Source organism: Phyllobates terribilis, unplaced genomic scaffold (assembly GCF_046119375.1).
Source record: "Phyllobates terribilis strain yellow unplaced genomic scaffold, ASM4611937v1 Scaffold_2__4_contigs__length_985480577, whole genome shotgun sequence".
Lineage (NCBI taxonomy): Eukaryota > Metazoa > Chordata > Amphibia > Anura > Dendrobatidae > Phyllobates > Phyllobates terribilis.
Genome location: NW_027362762.1, coordinates 948,107,494 through 948,127,075, shown reverse-complemented (window position 1 = coordinate 948,127,075; position 19,582 = coordinate 948,107,494). Strand labels below are relative to the sequence as shown.

Here is a 19,582-nt window from a genome sequence, read left to right as displayed (position 1 = left end):
TTTAAATTAGATTTCCAGGGAAACAGGACAGTGGAAGATTGCCTTCCATGCTCAGGAAAGCTCCTAGGAATCACTTTTGGCTTCATCGGTTCATCAATGATACATTATGGGACATGCCGTATCAACACGTATTCATGTACCCTAATGATATTCCTATTTTCTCCCAAAAATTGGAAGACTCATTGGTTGCATGTCAAGTTTTAAAAATTTGTGTACATTTTCCTCATTCCAAATTGGAGAAAAGTGTGTTTGAGACACAAGACTTTCTATTCCTCGACTATTAATATATAAAAATGTTCCGAGGTGAAGTTGCATCTCCTTGCTTTAACTTGAAAATTAAAACATTCATGAGATTGAGTAATTTCAGATGTTCAAGCCTCATCTAAAGTTTAATTTCTCTAAAGTTTCAGTTCTTTGTCACAAGGGTCTTCAAGGAGGGGGCTGGACAGGGGCACAGCTAGTGGGAGGCCACCCATGACCGGGATTGGCTGGGTGGTTTCTTTTTGAAAGTATATGGTGTTAGGATTGGATGGGGGAAGTCTAAGGGGTGGGCATTTAGGAGAGGCAGGGGTATATGGGGAAAAAAGTGCGGTAAAACGACCATTCCGGGTGGAGCAGCCAACAAGAAAGTCCTACCAGATGGAGTCAGTGGAATCCCTCGAGGTTCTGCTGAGGGACGCCACCCGGTCTCGGAGCTGAGGTTGGCTTGAATCCCAGCTGTCAGCTTTGCTGGGAGCAGCCGGCACCCAGGATGCACCTTCTGTAGCAGCGAGGAGAGAGAGGAGGACCCGCCCCCGGAGAGACTGTCACTGGAGGTAATCACACGCAACAGGCGCAGGCTCCGGAGCCCCTTCGGGGAGCCTGCGGGAGGCGAGCGTGACTGTGCGGTCCCTTCCCGCCGTGCTCGCCCTGGCAGGAATCCATCCAGCTGGCCTATGGGCGCAGCACAGAGCGAGGGCCGCGCCGATAGTCAGAGCCGCACCAGAAGTCAGGGCCGCGCCGGATGTGCAGCCTGCATCGGGAGCGCTGCCGATGCCGGAGGTCCGGGCCCAGGCCAAGCGGCGCATGCGCACAGCAGCTGGGCCGCAAAGTCCAGCTGTTAATCACAGAGGGGGCCATCGGTGCAGGCAAGGGACCAGAAGGACATCGGGAAAAGGACCCCATGAAACAGGTACCACTGGCGATGTTCCTGTCAGGGTGCCTGCTGGGAGAAACACCAGGAGATCATTGCAGCAAGGTTCTGCGGGCAGGCAGAAGTGCAGGGAACCCCTGCTGCCTGGCTCACCCAGCCGACGAAGAGTGGGGGTGGAGGAGGGCAACAATGCGATATTACCTGGCAGTTTGCATTCCATCAGTACGGACCAGGCCCATGCGTCTGGGTCTGGTGACCAAAGAGGGACCAGAGCTGCAGCTAGGAGCGCCAGGAGGTCTGTCGGGAGGCGATCCTCTGAAGGAAACCCGGCAACATCATCCGCAACTGCTCAGGTCCCCCCTGGTGACAGGGAGGCCAGGAGAGCGGGCCTTGAGCAGCGACCTGATTCAGAGGGATTTGATTCCAGCGGCGACCGTGACGGAGTAAGAGATCGTCAGGACTCGGGATTTCCGGCTGGCGGGGACACAGCACCTGCGCAGCTGCGTGAGTATCTCTATGTCTGGTTTGTAGCTGTATTGCTAGGGGAAGGCAGGGTCCAGTTTTCAGGGCCAGGGGAGAGGAATTTAGGTGGGCCTAGTGGGGCAAAGGTATCGGGGATTAGGGATATCTTGCTAAGTGTTTGGGTCTGCGGTGGGCACAGAGGCAGCATCTATGGGGGTTTCACTGTCGGTTCAGATGAAGAAAAACAAAGGAGATGCAGTGAAGCTGGACGATAGGGCAAAAGGTGAGGTATATGTGTGCTTCGAAGGTCCACTGGGGGCACATTTGAAAGAGAAAATTTGACGCGATGAATATGTGAAAATTTTCTCCCTCCTTCCCTTGGAAAAATTTAATCTAGACAAGGGGAAGAAGGACAATAGCAAAAAAGAGGAGGAGGCGAAGCGAAGGTGGCAGTTGATCCCCCAGACATCTGTAAATTGTCTACAAGCATTTGCTATATTGGCTAGTGTCATTGGGGAGAAGTCTCCTGAGAATTGCTCGGGTTTATTCTGTTATTTGGATTCTATTGGGGAAGCACATTGTACTTACGGGGGTCAGACATGGCTGAGGTATGATGAGCAGTTCAGGCAGAGGAAGGCGGTGCGGCCAGAGATTAAGTGGGATCAGAAGGATCTTGGTCTTTGGTTAAAAGTTATGGCCCCGGCTAGGTATGGGCAGTCCTTTCATGGGAGTGGAGGGGGTAATCAGGGAGCACAGAGAGGAAAAGAGAAATCTGGAACGTGCTGTCAATTTAATGATGGCCAGTGCAAATATGGGAACAGCTGTAAGTTCAAACATGTTTGCTCCCATTGCAATGGGAGCTCCCATGGGGCCTCAAAATGTTTCAAAAAAGGAAAAGGAAAGCCGTTTGTGGGTACCGGTCAAGGGGGTTAGTCTTTCACGGACTGTGGAAGTATGGTGCCCTTGAGCTGGTGGTGCACGGTTGAGGGTAACATGGCGGTCGAGTTCTTCTAGTTTATTTCAAAGCCAGATCTATTAGCTCCAAGAACCCTCCCTCCATATATATATATATATATATATATATTCAAAATTTATCCAAAGAACAACAGGTTGTAGCATTTTTAATTTGGGGATGGGGTCCCGGGTAAGGCGGGAGAAGGTAAGCCATGAGGTAAGAAACTATATTGGCCGTACCAGGTCAAGGAGGGGGCTGGAGATGGTCACAGCTTGTGGAAGGCCCCCCATGACCGGAATTGGCCGGTTGGTTTCTTTTTGAAAGTATATGGTGTTAGGATTGGATGGGGGTAGTCTAAGGGGCAGGCATTTAGGAGAGGCAGGGGTGTTTGGGTAAAAAAGTGAGGGAAAACCGTCATTCCGGGTGGAGCAGCCAACAAGAAAGTCCCACCCACCCTTACCCTTTTTTCTTTATGGTCTCTTTTTTAGTTTACAAGGGGCGTGGATTAAGGTTATTTTTCTTTAAAAAGAAAAGCGGGACAAGGGTTCTAGTATGCTTAATCAGGAATTGCTTGTCAATTGATTGATATTTTGATTGTTATTGTTGTGTGTTAGTAAAATGGCCACTGTGGCCAAAATTTATCCAAAGAACAACAGGTTGTTGCACTTTTAATTTGGGGATGGGATCCTGGGTAAGGCGGGAGAAAGTAAGCCATGAGGTAAGAAACCATATTGGCCGTACCAGGTCATGAACCATTTTATCTAAAAGCTGATGCCTCCTCGATAAGGGTTGAAGCTGTTCTCCCTCAACAGTTTACTATGTGTGGTTTATTCTTTAGAAAAATTTTGTCATTTGATAAAAAAGATGCCATTATTGAGAGGGAGAACTGCTAGGAGAAAAGCTCACCTAAAGAAATAGCAACATATCTCTCAAGGTGCTGAATGTCAAAATAACATTATTAGTGGCAAAGGTAACTTGGAATACTTCCAGTCAGACTTTTCTCTTAATCTTTGCATGGGACTTTATACAATTAGATTTTTTTTTCTTAATTATCATCCAACTGAGAAAAATTGCAGAACAAACCCATTCTTCCCTTACTTTGATCTGTTGAAATTCCTTTCTGCAGATCTGATGCACATTAATGCCCCCAGCTGCATTCCTTCGGTAACCAAGTTTTATATGGTAAGTCCTCCGAGATGATGATTCTATTGAATTCTTGTTTAATGGCAGGAGTCCTGGGCCAATTCTTCTCTCCTGTCTTGTCTTCTTGAAGTCAAGAACACCTGCAAGCATCTATCCTGCCACTTTTGGGGATAAAGTAAAAAAGAAAGTTTTACGTCGACTCATCAAGACTGTTATTTTGTACTCCATCTTGTTGAAGTGTGTCCTGGTATAAGAGGCACCAAATGCATTAAGTGGCATGCACCTTGTAAATAATTGAACACATCTTTTAGATGGAGGACGTTGCTACAAGAAATGTACTCCACTTGGATGGGAACACATTTTTGTTGTAATTTATGCCCCTTCTGTTGCATAAATTTTGATTACTTACTTGGGGCACTTGGCCATGCTTCATCCCACCTGAGTCCCATCCACTTTTCAAAAAGTTGGCAGAGCTGACTATGACTGATGTAGATACACCAAAAGCAAAAACTATGAGTTGTGCAAACACATTGTGACATTTCAAGCAGTTTTACACTAGAAAATGCGCAAAAAAATAGTTAATGAATCAGGGATTTTCTCTAGGTCTGCAACGTGTGCTCAGATAAAACACTTCAGTCAGGCATGTTCAAGTCTTCTGCAGCTGCTCTTTTTCTCTCCTAGACCCTAAATTAGAATTTTCATTGACTTCATCTCTGATTTACCTTGAGATCAAGGGTTAACCATTATCTTGATGGTCATGGATTGAAAATCAATTTGCTGAAATGACTTACAACCATGGCCCATGTTACCTTCAACGCTCCAAGTAGGTTGAATATCCTTCAAGGAAGTGTTTAGTATTAATGGCCCACTTAGACATATTGTCTACGATCATTTTAAAATATTGTGAAGAACGTTATGTTAAGCCTTGATCTCCTTCAATAATTCTTCCAGTTATTTATCACGGGAGTAATGGACAGAAGGAACAGATCAATCAGATCTTCAAGCAGTTTCTTTAGACTCATCTCAATGACCAGTAATATTCTTGGTCTTTTCCTTTATTTTTGGCCAACTTTCCCCACAACACTCATGTCTCAGGATCGTTTAGTAAATTTTTTTGTAACTGTCTGCAATCTTATGTTCTCTAATTCGTTTCCTCTTGCAGTGCTGACACAAGAAGTCATCAATCATCAGTGTCTGTAGATGTCTTCAGGATATCTAGACAACAGTACCTAGGGGATTAATCTACTTGCTGCCAAAAAGACGCTGACCACACACATAAGATAGCTGTTGACCAAGCGATTGTCCAGAAGCAAATATCTCTCCAGACTCCCCCAAACACAGGAATGCTTGGTGCTAGGGAGCCAAAGAGTTGTCCATATTGTCTTTATTTTAACATATGTGTTGGGACATTAATTAGTGATATAATATAGTTCTTCTATTCTCAAAATATCCACTGATGGACAATCATGTGACCAAACCTATCTATCAGCCTCCAACAATGGAAAAACACTGCACATGGAAAAGTTGTCTTTCGACTGGAGGAGGCTGATGGACAAGTCTGGTCACCTGGTTGTCCATCAGAAAACCATTTTGAAAAGCTGGTAAATAGTGTTGAGCGATACCTTCCGATATCAGGAAATATCGTATCGGATTGGATCGGGCCGATACCCAAAAAGTATCGGATATCGCCGATTCCGATACCGGAAACCAATGCAAGTCAATGGGACACAAATATCGGAATGAAAATAAACCCTTTCTTTCCTTGTAGGTTAATTCTACATGAAGTAAAACAACTAAGAATAATGTAGAATGACATGAAAAGCCGGCAATTCATCAGCGGCATTCACCGGTACCCGACAATTTACAACAGAAAGAATAGAGCTTCACACATAGATTAGATAGATAGAAACATGTCAGTCACATATATATGAAGTACTGTGACAGTGTTGCTTACTGTACTTGTCATTTAGTGTAAAGAATTTATTTAAAAAAATATTAGTGTTTTCGTGCACCGTCTCTTTAAAAAAGCCGGCCGGCAATTCAGCAGCGGTACCCGACAATTTATAACAGACAGAATAGAGCTTCACACATAGATTAGATAGATAGAAACATGTCAGTCACATATATATGAAGTACAGTGATAGTGTTGATTACTGTACTTGTCATTTAGTGTTAAAATAAAGGATTTATTTAAAAAAAAAATGGCGTGGGGTTCCCCTTAATTTTAGGCTCTAGCGGAGGTTAAGCAGACAGCTGGGGCAAATGTTTGAAGCCTGGGAAGGGGGTAATACCCACGGAGCTTCCCAGGCTACTAATATCAGCCCCCAGCTGAATACCTAGCCTTTACTAGCTATTAAAATGGGGGAACCCCCCCAAAAAAATAACGTGGGGTCCCCCCTAATTTAATAGCTAGCACAGGCTAGGCAAACAGCTGGGGGCTGATATTAATAGCCCAGGAAGGGTGCCATGAATATTGGCCCCCTCCCAGGCTAGAAACACCAGCCGTCAGCCGCCCCAGAAATGGCGCATCCATAGGATGCGCCAATTCTGGCACTTAGCCTCGCTCTTCCCACTGCCCTGTAGCGGTGGCAGGGGGTAATAGGGCTGGGGTTGATGTCAGCTTATAATGCCAGATGACATCAAGCCCAGGTTAGTAATGGAGAGGCGTCTATAAGACACCCCCATTACTAACCCCATAGTCAAAGTTAAAGAAAAACACAAACACCCAGAATAAAGTCCTTTAATTGAAATAAACACACAATTCTTTATTGTTCTAAATTAAACCATACTTACCATCACGCCCATTCCAGCTGAAGCCAACGATCTCCTGCAATAAAAGAAAAATAATAAAGCAACATCATCCTTACCTTTCAATGGTTCCCAGGACAGCTCCAGCTCTGCTACATTGAGATGACAGGCTGGACCGCAGCAGAACGCCGCCATCCAGCCTGTCATCCCGCAGACACTGAGAAGCGCAGGCATGCTTGCGCTCCTCAGTGTCTCTCTGTGACGTCATCCAGATGAGCCGAGTTCATGTCCAATGAACTCAGCTCACCTCATGCACGTCACTGACAGCGTGGGAAAATTCTCACGCTGAAGTGCTGAGTGCAGGAGAATTTTCCCACGCTGTCAGTGACGTGCATGAGGTGAGCTGAGTTCATTGGACATGACCTCGGCTCATCTGGATGCCGTCACAGCCAGACACTGAGGAGTGGAAGTAAGCCTGCGCTTCTCAGTGTCTGCGGGATGACAGGATGGATGGCAGCGTTCTGCTGCGGTCCAGCCTGTCATCTCGATGTAGCAGAGCTGAAGCTGTCGTGGGAGCCATGGAAAGGTAAGGATGATGTTGCTTTATTATTTTACTTTTATTGCAGGAGATCGTTGGCTTCAGCTGGAATGGGCGTGATGGTAAGTATGGTTTAATTTAGAACAATAAAGAATTGTGTGTTTATTTCAATTAAAGGACTATATTCTGGGTGTTGTGTTTTTTTAAATACTTTACTAGAAATTCATGGCGGTCATGTCTAATATTGGCGTGACCCCATGAATTTCGGGCTTAGGGCCAGCTGATAATGCCAAGCTGGCCTTAACCCCTTTATTACCCAGTGAGCCACCGCACCAGGGCCCTGGATGAGTTGGGTACAGCGCCAGAAGATGGCGCTTCTATGAACGCGCCATTTTCTGGGGCGGCTGCGGACTGCAATTTGCAGCGGGGGTGGCCCAGAAAGCTTGGGCCTCCCTGCGCTGCAGATTCCAGCCCCCAGCTGCCTTGTTGTATCTGGCTGGGCACAAAAATAGGGCGAAGCCCCACGCATTTTTTTTTTAATTATCTCATGAAATTCATGGAATAATTAAGAAAAAAAGGGCTTCCCTATATTGTTGTGTCCGGCTAGGTACAAATAGGCAGCTGGTGGTTGGGGGCAGCCCGTTCCTGCCTGCTGTACCTGATTGGACACAAATATAGGGCGAAGCCCCACATAATTTTTTTTTAATTATTTCATGAATTTCCTGAAATAATTAAAAAAAAATTGACGTGGGGCTTTGCACTATATTTGTGTCCAGCCAGGTACAGCAGGCAGGAACGGGCTGCCCCCAACCACCAGCTGCCTATTTGTACCTGGTTGGACACAACAATATAGGGAAGCCCTTTTTTTCTTAATTATTCCATGAATTTCATGAAATAATTAAAAAAAACAAAACGTGGAGCTTCTCCCTATTTTTGTGTCCAGCCAGGTACAACTAGACAGCTGGGGGATGGAATCTGCAGCGCAGGGAGGCCCAAGCTTTCTGCCCCCCCGCTGAAAATTGCAGTCTGCAGCCGCCCCGGAAAATGGCGCGTTCATAGAAGCTGGATGCTGTACCTGGCTGGCATACAAAAATATGGCGAAGCCCACGTCAAAAGTTTTGGGAAAAATTAATTAAAAAATAAATAATAATTTAGGGACTGCATCTTTATTAACTCCTCAAATGTCATTTAGTGTTAAAATAAAGGATTTATTTTAAAAAAAAATGGCGTGGGATCCCCCATAATTTTAGTCTCTAGAGGAGGTTAAGCAGACGGCTGGGGCAGATGTTTGAAGCCTGGGAAGGGGGTAAAACCCACGGAGCTTCCCAGGCTACTAATATCAGCCCCCAGCTGAATACCTAGCCTTTACTAGCTATTAAAATGGGGGACCCCCCCAAAAAAAATGACGTGGGGTCCCCCCTATTTTAATAGCTAGCAAAGGCTAGGCAGACAGCTGGGGGCTGATATTAATAGCCCAGGAAGGGTGCCATGAATATTGGCCCCCTCCCAGGCTAGAAACACCAGCCGTCAGCCGCCCCAGAAATGGCGCATCCATAGGATGCGCCAATTCTGGCACTTAGCCTCGCTCTTCCACGCTGCCCTGGTGCGGTGGCAGGGGGTAATAGTGGTGGGGTTCATGTCAGCGCCAGCTGCCATGAAGCCCAGGTTAGTAATGATGGGCGTCTATAAGACACCCCCATTACTAACCTACAAAGTGTTAAAAAGAAAAAACACACACTACACCCAGAAAAAAATAATTTATTTGAAATAAAACACACAATTTTATTTAATTCTTAGTTTACTAAAAATAATAGTTACCTGTCCACGTTCCTGCGCTGATCTCCCATGCACAGCTGTCACATCTGGAGATGGTGACAGCTGTCATGGCTGCTGTAAGCTCACGCTGCCGGGAACACGTCCGCTCCCGGCAGCGGGAGCCACTGACTGAGGTCACCGGAGTGCATTCAGGCAGCGCAGCTCCGGAGACCTCCTTTACGGCACTGCTGTACCGTGGGAATTTCTCACGATACAGCAGGGCCGTAAAGGAGCTAACCGGAGCAGCGCTGCCTGAACTCCGGCGAACCCGTTCATTCTAGCGGCGGCAGCGGTTCAGAGCGGTCACATTCTATGTGGCTGCTCTGAACTGGAGATCTTCGTGGGACACTCGTGGACTACTACGGAGGGGTAAGGATAAGGTTGTGGTTTATTATTTTATATTTTATTACAGGAGATCGATGGCTTCGGGGAATTAGGTGTCTAGGTGAGTATAGGTGTAGTTTTTTATTTTTTACTTTATTTTAGGTGGCGATCGGCGGGGACAGGTAATGTATGAACTAATTTCTTTTAGGTAACCACTGGCCACCAATGACATGTATTTAACATTTATTGGGGACACAGTAGGGCAATTTAAATAGCAGGATCAGGCTGATGGGAACTACTGCTCCCATCGAGCTGATCCTGCTGGCAGGAGTGGACGGGGGACAGACATAGGCCGATGGGAGTAGTAGTGTCACATCGGCCTATGTCTGCCTGCACGCACAGACACCGCGCACACCCGCACAAACATCGCACAGACACCCCGCACACACACCCCGCACACACACCCCGCACAGACACCCCGCACAGACACCCCGCACACACACCCCGCACACACACCCCGCACACACACCCCGCACACACACTAATCATGACGGGTCTGGGAGGTGAGGCTGACCTGTGCGGCCGTGGGAAAGTTCATGTTAGTTCATGCAGTCAAGCATGAACTCACATGAACCCTCTGAGGGCACCGCGGCTACTTCAAATGAACAGCTGATCGGCATCACCTGATACCTCAGCTGTTCATTTGAAATAACCGGCGGGAAAGCGCAGCACAGAACGGGAAAGCCGGCGGTGAAGTCTTTTCACTGCCGGCTTCCCCGCCCGGGTCCTTCGCTCCTTGGTGCTGCGCTCCCCGCCCGGTCCTAATTTACGATTGGGATTGGAGGTGGCGAGGGGAGCGGAGGATCGGGGTGGGAGGCTGCGGGGAAGCAGTATGGGGCTGGGTGATTGTTTAAAAGCCGCCGGCTTTTAAACAATCAGGAGAATTGTCCCCCGCTGGGATGGCATTCTGATGACAGGCTGGATCGCGCTGCCATCCAACTTGTCATCCTTCACAGACACTGCAGAGCGCAGGCATTATGGGAACTTCCGATTCCGGTATCCGATATTGTAAAAGTATCGGAATTAAGTATCGGAATTCCGATACCGCGAATATCGGCCGAGACCCGATATTACAGTATCGGAATGCTCAACACTACTGGTAAATCATGTGGCCAGTAACAATAAGCATACATTCTAATTACACATCAGAAAACCCTTGGCAAAACAACAGAATGCTGCTTGTTGATTGTTTTGTGGACGCCAACTTAATATGCTCATGGTAGACCAGGGGGTCTTTTCATAGATCTGCAACTGCCATAGTATAGCAGCAAACCCCTCATGTAGTGGAAAGGTAAAGAGTTGACAGAGTGTCCTTAGGTGCATTGGTCGGTGAAGACTGAGACATCTGAGGAGTTAAACCAACAGAGACCATCCTTGGTCTTCAATCATTGACTATGCCCAAGGTTATTAGAGCAACCAATACATTTGGGGTTGTTCAGCACATATTGCCCTTAAAAGGTTGTCGACTACTGGGCAACCCTTTATTAATAAATTCACTGTCCATCATAAAAAAAGCATACTTTCCTCCCAAAACTGGCATTATTACTTGGATCTTGGTGTTTGAGATGTCACATGACCCTCAGCAGCCACTGATCATCTGAAGCGTTTACAATTTCATCAGAGCAGACTTTCATTCGAAAGAAATACTGAAGGTCTGCTAACCAAGAGGGGTCACTGAGTCCAACCTCCTCTACATTAATATTAGCAAAAAGATTTCACCTGGAAGCTTCATGGCCTTGGTTTCCATAACCATTAAGAGCTGCATGCAAGTCTTACATCACAAAACACAATGCCGAGTGTTGTATGGTGCGGTGTAAAGCCGCCACCACTGGACTCTGGAGGAGACGTGTTCTGTGCAGTGACGGATCGCACTTCTCTGATGGAGGAGTCTGGTGTTTGGTGATTCCAGGAGGACGTTACCCCCTGACTGCATTGTGCCGCTGTACAGTTGGTGAAGGATAATGCTATGGGCTTGTTATCAGATATCGGCCTCGGCCTCTTAGTTCCAGTGAAGGGAAATCTTAATACTTCAGCAGAAGATATTGTTGACAATTGTAGCTTCCAGCTTTGTGGGAACAGTTTGGGGAAGACCCTTTTCTGTTCCTCAAGACTGTGCCCAGTGCACGAGCTCCATACAGACATGGTTGGGTCAACCCCATCCAACAACTAGACTGGAGATTGTCAACCCGGCCTCTCCTCAACATCACAAATGCTCTTCTGGATGAAAGGGCAAAAACTCCCACAGAGAACTCCAAAATCTTATTGAAATCCTTCCCAGAAGAGTGGGAACCATAATATCTGCAGAGGGGAAGACTCCATATTCATGTCTAAGTGACACAATACTTTTGTATGTAATCAGGTCTGCTCTTACATATGACGCGCCCCTGGGCCTGAGTCGCGCAGCGTTGCGCACGTGGGAGCCTACCCGGAGCCGGATCAGATGGGGGGTAGTAGTCTCATGGCGGTGACCCGGTCCGTGCCCAGGGAGTCAGACTAAGTGGCAGTCTATTAGCAGTGGATGGTGGATGACTACGCCACCCGTTGAATGCAGCTATGGAGCTGCCGCTGCAGGGCAGACCGCTGAGGCCGGTGGAAGGATGGTGCAGCGTGGATGGTATAACCCCCAACGGGAGGGGTATGGCCTCAGGGCAGCCGACGTGGATGATGGGGGTAGCAGGAACCACTCAGAGACGATGCGGTGTAGTTCAGGGTCTTTACTGGTGACAAAGATAGACCCTCCCGGAGTACTTGCTAGCAATCGGGGCCTGGTCAGTCCTTGAGCAGATGGGATCTCCCCTGGCCAGGCGGAGTTGTAGGCCTTCCCAACTAACTGTACTCTTCTGGCTACCTTGCTAGAGGCGGGTAAAAGTAGCCCACGTCCCTGAGTGTACCGTGTGGTGCTCACCCGTATGGCCGGTGACTCGGGGCCTTCTAATGGCTTCCGCTCCACGATGGCGGTGCTGGTCCCACGCGTGTGACCGTGCCTTCGGGTTTCTGGGCCAGAGGACCTGCAATCCCCTGCCGGTCGGTTTCTGCTGCTGGGTAGAGATTAGTCCCCACAGCCTCGGACTCCGGGTCCGGTGATACTTCTCAGTCAGGGCGAGCTCTGCAGCTGCCAGCCCCTGACTCCTTGTAGCACTGTTCCCACAGAGCTCCTGATGTTCTTTTCCTATATCTGCTTCTCTGTCTCTACTTCTTCTCTACTCCCTAACCCTGCCTCAGCCCTAGGTTTATATAGGGGAAGTTCTTCCCCTCCCAGGACTGGGCAGGAGGTGTGGCATGCATAGGATCCCTGACCAAGAGACCTCCCACCTGCTCTCAGACGTAATATCTCTATCACTGTGGCAACCAGACCCCTGGGGTGTCACATTCCCCCCTAGTGAAATTTAGTACTCCGGGACTAAACATATTTTTGGAAAAACATAACAATAATGATACAATAAGAAAAACACATAAAGGTGGTCACGGCATGTCCGCAACCGGGTGCAGTCTTTGAAGGAAACAAAGGTGTCCATTTCACCAAAACAGGGAGACGTAACCAGGTAGGGGTCTGTCCTGCCCCGAGTCCTTAACAGTCTTTTAGTCCATCCTGGGTTACGCTCCACTAACTGTACAAAGGATTCCCGGTAAATCCACCAAGGACTCCTATAAATTACTAGAAACACATAATTATTTACAGGATATGGCCGCTCTCAGTCCTCGGCCAGTGGGGATAAGGATTGGCTGCTCACAGTCCTCAGCCTGGTAAGGGATAGGGGATGGCTGCTCACAGTCCTCAGCCTGGTAAGGGATAGGGACACACGGGGAACAATTCACTAATCCCAACGGGGACCATATTTTAATTAGCAGCAGTCCTTGTACCCTAACGGGTAACTATGTACAGCTCTTTATTCACGCTACTTCCCTTCAGTAGCTATGTCCTCTTTGTGCTCCCTCCTGAGGGTAGTCCTCAGACCCGTCCGGGTCCTCTTGGCTTTCCTCGTATTGGTAGTACTGCAGCTCCTCCTCGGTTAGCCGGGTTAGTATCTCTGCGACAGTCCTCCTCCCAGGTGGCCAGGACTTTACCTCCCTTTGGGCTGCCCCGGTTAATTGGGCCACCAGGATGCTCACTTTTTGCTCCTCTGTGAGGGGGTACACCTGGAAGAGGCTATGCAGCTTTTCTCTAAAGTCATGCAGGGTATGTGACTCCCCCGAGTACTGGGGTAGCCAGGCTGCCCCCGGGATATAGGGCATGGTGAAAGGCATGACCGCCACAGCGGTGGCGCTGGCGGGGGTTGAAGCGGTGAAGCTCTCCTCCGTATCCGACATCCTTCTCCCCCCTAGTGGACCGTGGCCTACCTTGCGATGATCCTCTTCCGTAGGCCGCGGCTCCGCAGTGGATCGTCAGGGTTGAGGACCTTCCGTCGCGCTCCTGTGACGTCGGCGTCTGCTGGGCTCCTTCCAGGACCTTACGCAACGTCCGGACGTGAGGCGTGGCTTCAGTTCTCGCGCGCTTTCGGAGTCCACGCCCCTCTTCTTCCCGCGCGGCGTCCTCAAGATGGCGTCCAATGGCGGGAAAACTCCACGTATGGCAGGAAGAAGGCTGAAGATGGCGCCGGATGGCGGGAAAACTCCACCGATGGCGGGAAGGAAGCGGGAGATGGCGCCGGATGGCGGGAATCTTCACCACAGGTAAGTTTGAACAGTCTTTTTCAGGCACGCAGTACCCGGTGGTTGCGGGCACGAGATCCTGCCGACTACGCCAAAAGTTGACGCGCCCCTGGGCCTGAGTCGCGCAGCGTTGCGCACGCGGGAGCCTACCCGGAGCCGGATCAGATGGGGGGTAGTAGTCTCGTGGCGGTGACCCGGTCCGTGCCCAGGGAGTCAGACTAAGTGGCAGTCTATTAGCAGTGGATGGTGGATGACTACGCCACCCGTTGAATGCAGCTATGGAGCTGCCGCTGCAGGGCAGACCGCTGAGGCCGGTGGAAGGATGGTGCAGCGTGGATGGTATAACCCCCAACGGGAGGGGTATGGCCTCAGGGCAGCCGACGTGGATGATGGGGGTAGCAGGAACCACTCAGAGACGATGCGGTGTAGTTCAGGGTCTTTACTGGTGACAAAGATAGACCCTCCCGGAGTACTTGCTAGCAATCGGGGCCTGGTCAGTCCTTGAGCAGATGGGATCTCCCCTGGCCAGGCGGAGTTGTAGGCCTTCCCAACTAACTGTACTCTTCTGGCTACCTTGCTAGAGGCGGGTAAAAGTAGCCCACGTCCCTGAGTGTACCGTGTGGTGCTCACCCGTATGGCCGGTGACTCGGGGCCTTCTAATGGCTTCCGCTCCACGATGGCGGTGCTGGTCCCACGCGTGTGACCGTGCCTTCGGGTTTCTGGGCCAGAGGACCTGCAATCCCCTGCCGGTCGGTTTCTGCTGCTGGGTAGAGATTAGTCCCCACAGCCTCGGACTCCGGGTCCGGTGATACTTCTCAGTCAGGGCGAGCTCTGCAGCTGCCAGCCCCTGACTCCTTGTAGTACTGTTCCCACAGAGCTCCTGATGTTCTTTTCCTATATCTGCTTCTCTGTCTCTACTTCTTCTCTACTCCCTAACCCTGCCTCAGCCCTAGGTTTATATAGGGGAAGTTCTTCCCCTCCCAGGACTGGGCAGGAGGTGTGGCATGCATAGGATCCCTGACCAAGAGACCTCCCACCTGCTCTCAGACGTAATATCTCTATCACTGTGGCAACCAGACCCCTGGGGTGTCACACATATCCTTCACCACATTTTGAAAAATCATATAATATCAGGTCCTATATCTATTGTAGGAAAAATTTACTGCCCTTCACAGTAACATAACTAGACAGGGTGCGAAAGTAGATGTTTCCTCTGGATCCTGGAACCTTAGAGAGCTGTAGAGCCTCTTTGGCACACAAGAGGACACTAATATTACAGTGAGGACACAGGGGAGTCCAGTTTTTCATCCACCTCCATTATTTCTAATCGAATTTGTATCTTATCGTCTTTTTTTTTTTTTTCAGATTTCTTGAGGGTTCATGCTGGAGATGAAGCTGTCCTGCACTGTATCCACTCCATAAAAAACTTCACCATGATCACCTGGAAGGTGCATTCTCTGAATCAGTCTTACTGTTATCTTTCAACTATTGGACATGTTTCCAAAGGAAACTGCAGCGGTCGAATGCATCTGGATGTAGATAAGAACCAAACGACTCTGAGAATACCCAACAGCATGGCAATCGATGATGGAAATTATACATGTGATATTGTCAATGGATCGGGAACCTTTTTCCACTCGGTTGTCTTGCAGGTACTAGGTAAGAGAACACGTCCATTCTGAACTTGGCACAATATAATCTATTAATTAAGTTGGATTGTAAGGAGGTTGAATCAAGAAACGTTGTAACAACCCTTACGAAAGACAAATCCTTGAACTGTATTGTTGAGTTGGACCAATGAAGTTAGTAGCTAGACTTAGTTAAATTGATTTCGCAATATTATGTGGATTACCTATCATTGGGCTTGGGCATCAATAGAAATCAGTTGAGATCTGACACCTGTTACCAGATCCTGCAGCTGGATGTCAACAGTGTTCCGAGAACAGCCCAACTTCATGGCCTCTGCCAAGTACTATTATCTGCATAGGAGCTGACCTGCAGTACCCGGGAGCGGCCTCTAGGCAGTGTAAGGAGTTGTACCGTTCTCTTCTGTGCACCATTTACATCTAACCGCTGCTGAAACTGGGAACAGATGATTGGTGGATGCGCCGAGTGTTGGACCCCAAGTGATTTAATATCGATGACCTATCCTTAAAGGGATCTGTCAGTAGGATCAACCCTCCTAAGCCGTCTATATGGGCATGAGGTCATAAGAAGCTGAATAAAATGATACCTTGATATCTGCTACTTGATTTGTTATTCCAGACAAATCCTTGTTTTTCTTATATGTAAATGAGCAGTTACGATCTATGGGCCGGACATAGATCTCCCTGAGAATCTGCCTCCAGAGCTTATTATAAATGAAAAGAATTAAGACTATGCGGCACTCACTAGTAGGGTACTCAAATAGGAATCCACTCCAATATAGTAATAAATACATTTGGTACTCCAAAAATAGATGCAGGAATAGGGTTTATTAATTCAAGATATCCACTTGTTGGCAAAAATTAACGTTTCGGCAGATTATGTCCTTCTTCAGAACAACGAGTTGTTAAGGTAAGGGATCGTTGCCTTTATGAGGAGCTGGAGTGCTTGCAACGAGACCTAGTAAGATGCCTTCCTCAGCACGTTCCTATTCTGAGGAAGGCATCTTCTAGGAGCACGACCCACCCGGGAAAAGTGGCTTCAGCGTGCTTGTGACTCTGAAACGCATGAAGGCGTGTCCGGAAGTGCCCGATCGTGATGAGTCAGGAAACAGTGAATTATACACTGGGTAACATGGGAAAAGCACTGCGTCCCACAGTGGAACACATAGGGTATGTAATACAGTGTAATACTATAATATGGAGATTCATCCGTCAGGCATGAAGTGACGCCGGCTACACGCAAACAGCTGATAACAATATACACCATGCACACAACCCTTTCCGATTGGCTTCCAGCTCTTTATATACCGCCACTTTTGATTTACCTACACATCCTAGTCAAAATACACGGCGAAACGCGCGTCGGATAAGCACAGGCACCTTGGGGTCAGTATCGGCACACTGTTATTGCATATATGTGTATGCTCTGACTATAGGCCATACCTGAGTATCAGGATTCTGGTGTTAGGAGTATGATCTCTTTATGTGACACATTTTGTTCACTGATACTTCATCTGTATTACATAGAATTATATGGCACAAGGCACTTTATTTGATTGACCATTTAATAATATACTCTTTCCAGTTTACCATCTGGTGACATATAATCATGATTTACAGTATGTCACAATTACTAATAAGAACTGAAACATGAGCTCATTATAGTATTGTATTTCTGAACCCTTTGTGCCTGTTTTGTTGGGCATCTTTTCCTTTAATTTTATATCTCATACTAATAATACAATAATACAATTAATAAATTTGATATATTTTACTACATTTTGATTATGTGTAGTGATGAGCGAGCATGTTAGCTACAGTGATTGGCTGGCCGCACAGCGTCATCAGGTGTATATAAGACCTTGCGCCGCCATCCTCGTCACAGTCACTCCGGAATCAGACAGTGTAGGGAGAGCTGCTGCTGAGCTAGGGAGAGATTTGCTTGTTTCTAGTTAGTGTAGGTGTACCAAACTATATTAGCGACACATATCCATCTCAACAAACAGTCCTTCTGAGGACTAATCCATCTGCAGAGATATCAGGCAGGCAGTGTATATAGGCAGGCAGGGTATATAGCAGACTGCAGTGCACATAGCACAAGAGGCTCCATTCCAGTTCTGTCTGCTGCTGCTGTTAGATATTTCTAGAAATAGCCCCAGGTCTCAGGGGCCAGGAATATATATTTTTTTATCTTAATCCTCATTTCTTAAAAAGCAATCCAGAGAACACAGTTTTTTTGCTCCATTTGCTTGTTGGCACTGCAGAATACAGCCAGGTTCTTTCCGTATTACAGTGATAAAAATCCATCTATTTAAAACTGTGGTTTGTCAGTCACACGGATCACATATAATTACGCTGAAAATACTGCCATTTCTGGCCTCCATTAAAAAAAATTTCAGTATGTCAGTGAAGCAATTGACTCCAGTTTGCTGTTCAAAATAGTTACCTACTGGCCAGGTATTTAAAACCGTGTTTTCTCCGTCACACGGATCACATACGTTTTCAGAAAATACTGCCATTTCTCACCTCCATTAATTTTTTTTTCAGTGTGTCAGTGAAGCAATTCACACCAGTTTGCTGTTAAAAATAGTTACCTACAGGCCAGGTATTTAAAACTGTGGTTTGTCCGTCACACGGATCACATATAAGTTCGCTCCAATTTCAGTCATTTGTAGTGAACGTGGAAGATATTGTCCTCCATTTAAAATTGGCAAGGCACTTGGCAAGGGACGGGGAACTGGATGTGATGGTGATGATGGTGGATGCAGAGGCCAAGGCCGTGGGCAAGCTGAAATTGTGCCACAACAAACACCCAAATCTTCTCGCTCGACCTTCCTGTCCCAATTAATAGGGGACCGCAGAACACCACTATTGAACACAGAGCAGTGTGAAAAGGTTACTGGTTGGATAGTAGATAATGCTTCCAGTCACTTAGCCACCACCACCACCTTGTCTTCAACACGGTCAAGTCTCAGTAGCTGTGAGTCTGGACCGCATATTACTCACCCTGAACCTCCTTCCTCCCACAATGCTGAGTGCCCAGAGACAACTGATCACACACTTGGACACTCCGAAGAGCTGTTCACTTTTCCATTTATAGATTCGGGCCTCTCGCCTCGGTCCACATGAAGCGGGGCAACAGGAGATCACATGTAGCAATGCCCAAATATTTGAGCAGCCATGGTCACACGAAGGCGATGGTGGGAAAGTGTCACAAGAGGTGGACAATGATGAGACACAATTGCCAGAAAGTCAGGAGGAGGACCAGAGTGCGGAAGTGGAAGTTGAGGTGGTGGATGATATAGTAACTGACCCAACCTGGCAGGAGGACATGCAGAGCGAGGAGAGCAGCACACAGGGTGAGGGAGGCAGAGCACCCCAACAGGCAGCAAGAAGCAGTGTGGTGGCCGCAGAAAGAAGGTAGGCAACCGTTCCCCGTAACACCAACACGAAGGAAGTTGCCAATACAACTGTTATGTCTTCCTGAGTCTGGTTGTTTTTTAAAGACTCTGCCGATTACCCTAAAATGGCCATTTGCACCATCTGCCAGGTAAGCATCAGCAGGGGTGGCAAAACGACCAGCCTGACCACCACCAGCATGATCAGGCACATAGCAGCAAAGCACCCGACTTTGTGGGCCGAACCCCAGGGTCTAGGAACAGTGTCTGCGGGTGGCACTATTGCTTCTTCCGCTGTTGTGCATGCAAGCTAATCACTCTCAAGTAGCAGCATCAGGAAGCAGGTCCATGTCCTTTTCCCAGCGCAGCTTTCAGTTGTCCACACTCAAATCCTTGGAACACAAGCTCAAATACGCAGCCAATGCTCCACAGGCCACACTACTACATTCCCACATTTCACGACTGCTTGCGCTTGAAATGTTGCCTTTTAGGCTCGTGGAGATGGAAGCATTCCGCAACCTGATGGCGGTGGCCGTCCCTCGGTACTCGGTCCCCAGCCGCCACTATTTCTCCCGGTGTGCTGTCCCCGCATTACACAAGCACGTGCCCCAAAACATTAGCCGTGTCCTCAACAACACAGTTACCAGGAAAGCCCACCTAACCACGGACACATGGACAAGTGCTTGTGGGCAGAGAAGGTACATCTCGCTG

At 48.0% G+C, this 19,582-nt stretch overlaps 1 protein-coding gene across 1 annotated transcript in view; it reads left to right on the top strand.

Moving 5' to 3' along the window:
- Positions 1-19,582, top strand: part of LOC141253093 (cell surface glycoprotein CD200 receptor 1-B-like) — a 116,380-nt gene that overhangs the window by 24,890 nt on the left and 71,908 nt on the right. The window contains exon 2 of the mRNA XM_073670852.1: positions 15,193-15,486. Coding sequence (XP_073526953.1) covers positions 15,193-15,486 — 294 coding nt within the window. The remainder of the gene's footprint in view (positions 1-15,192; positions 15,487-19,582) is intronic.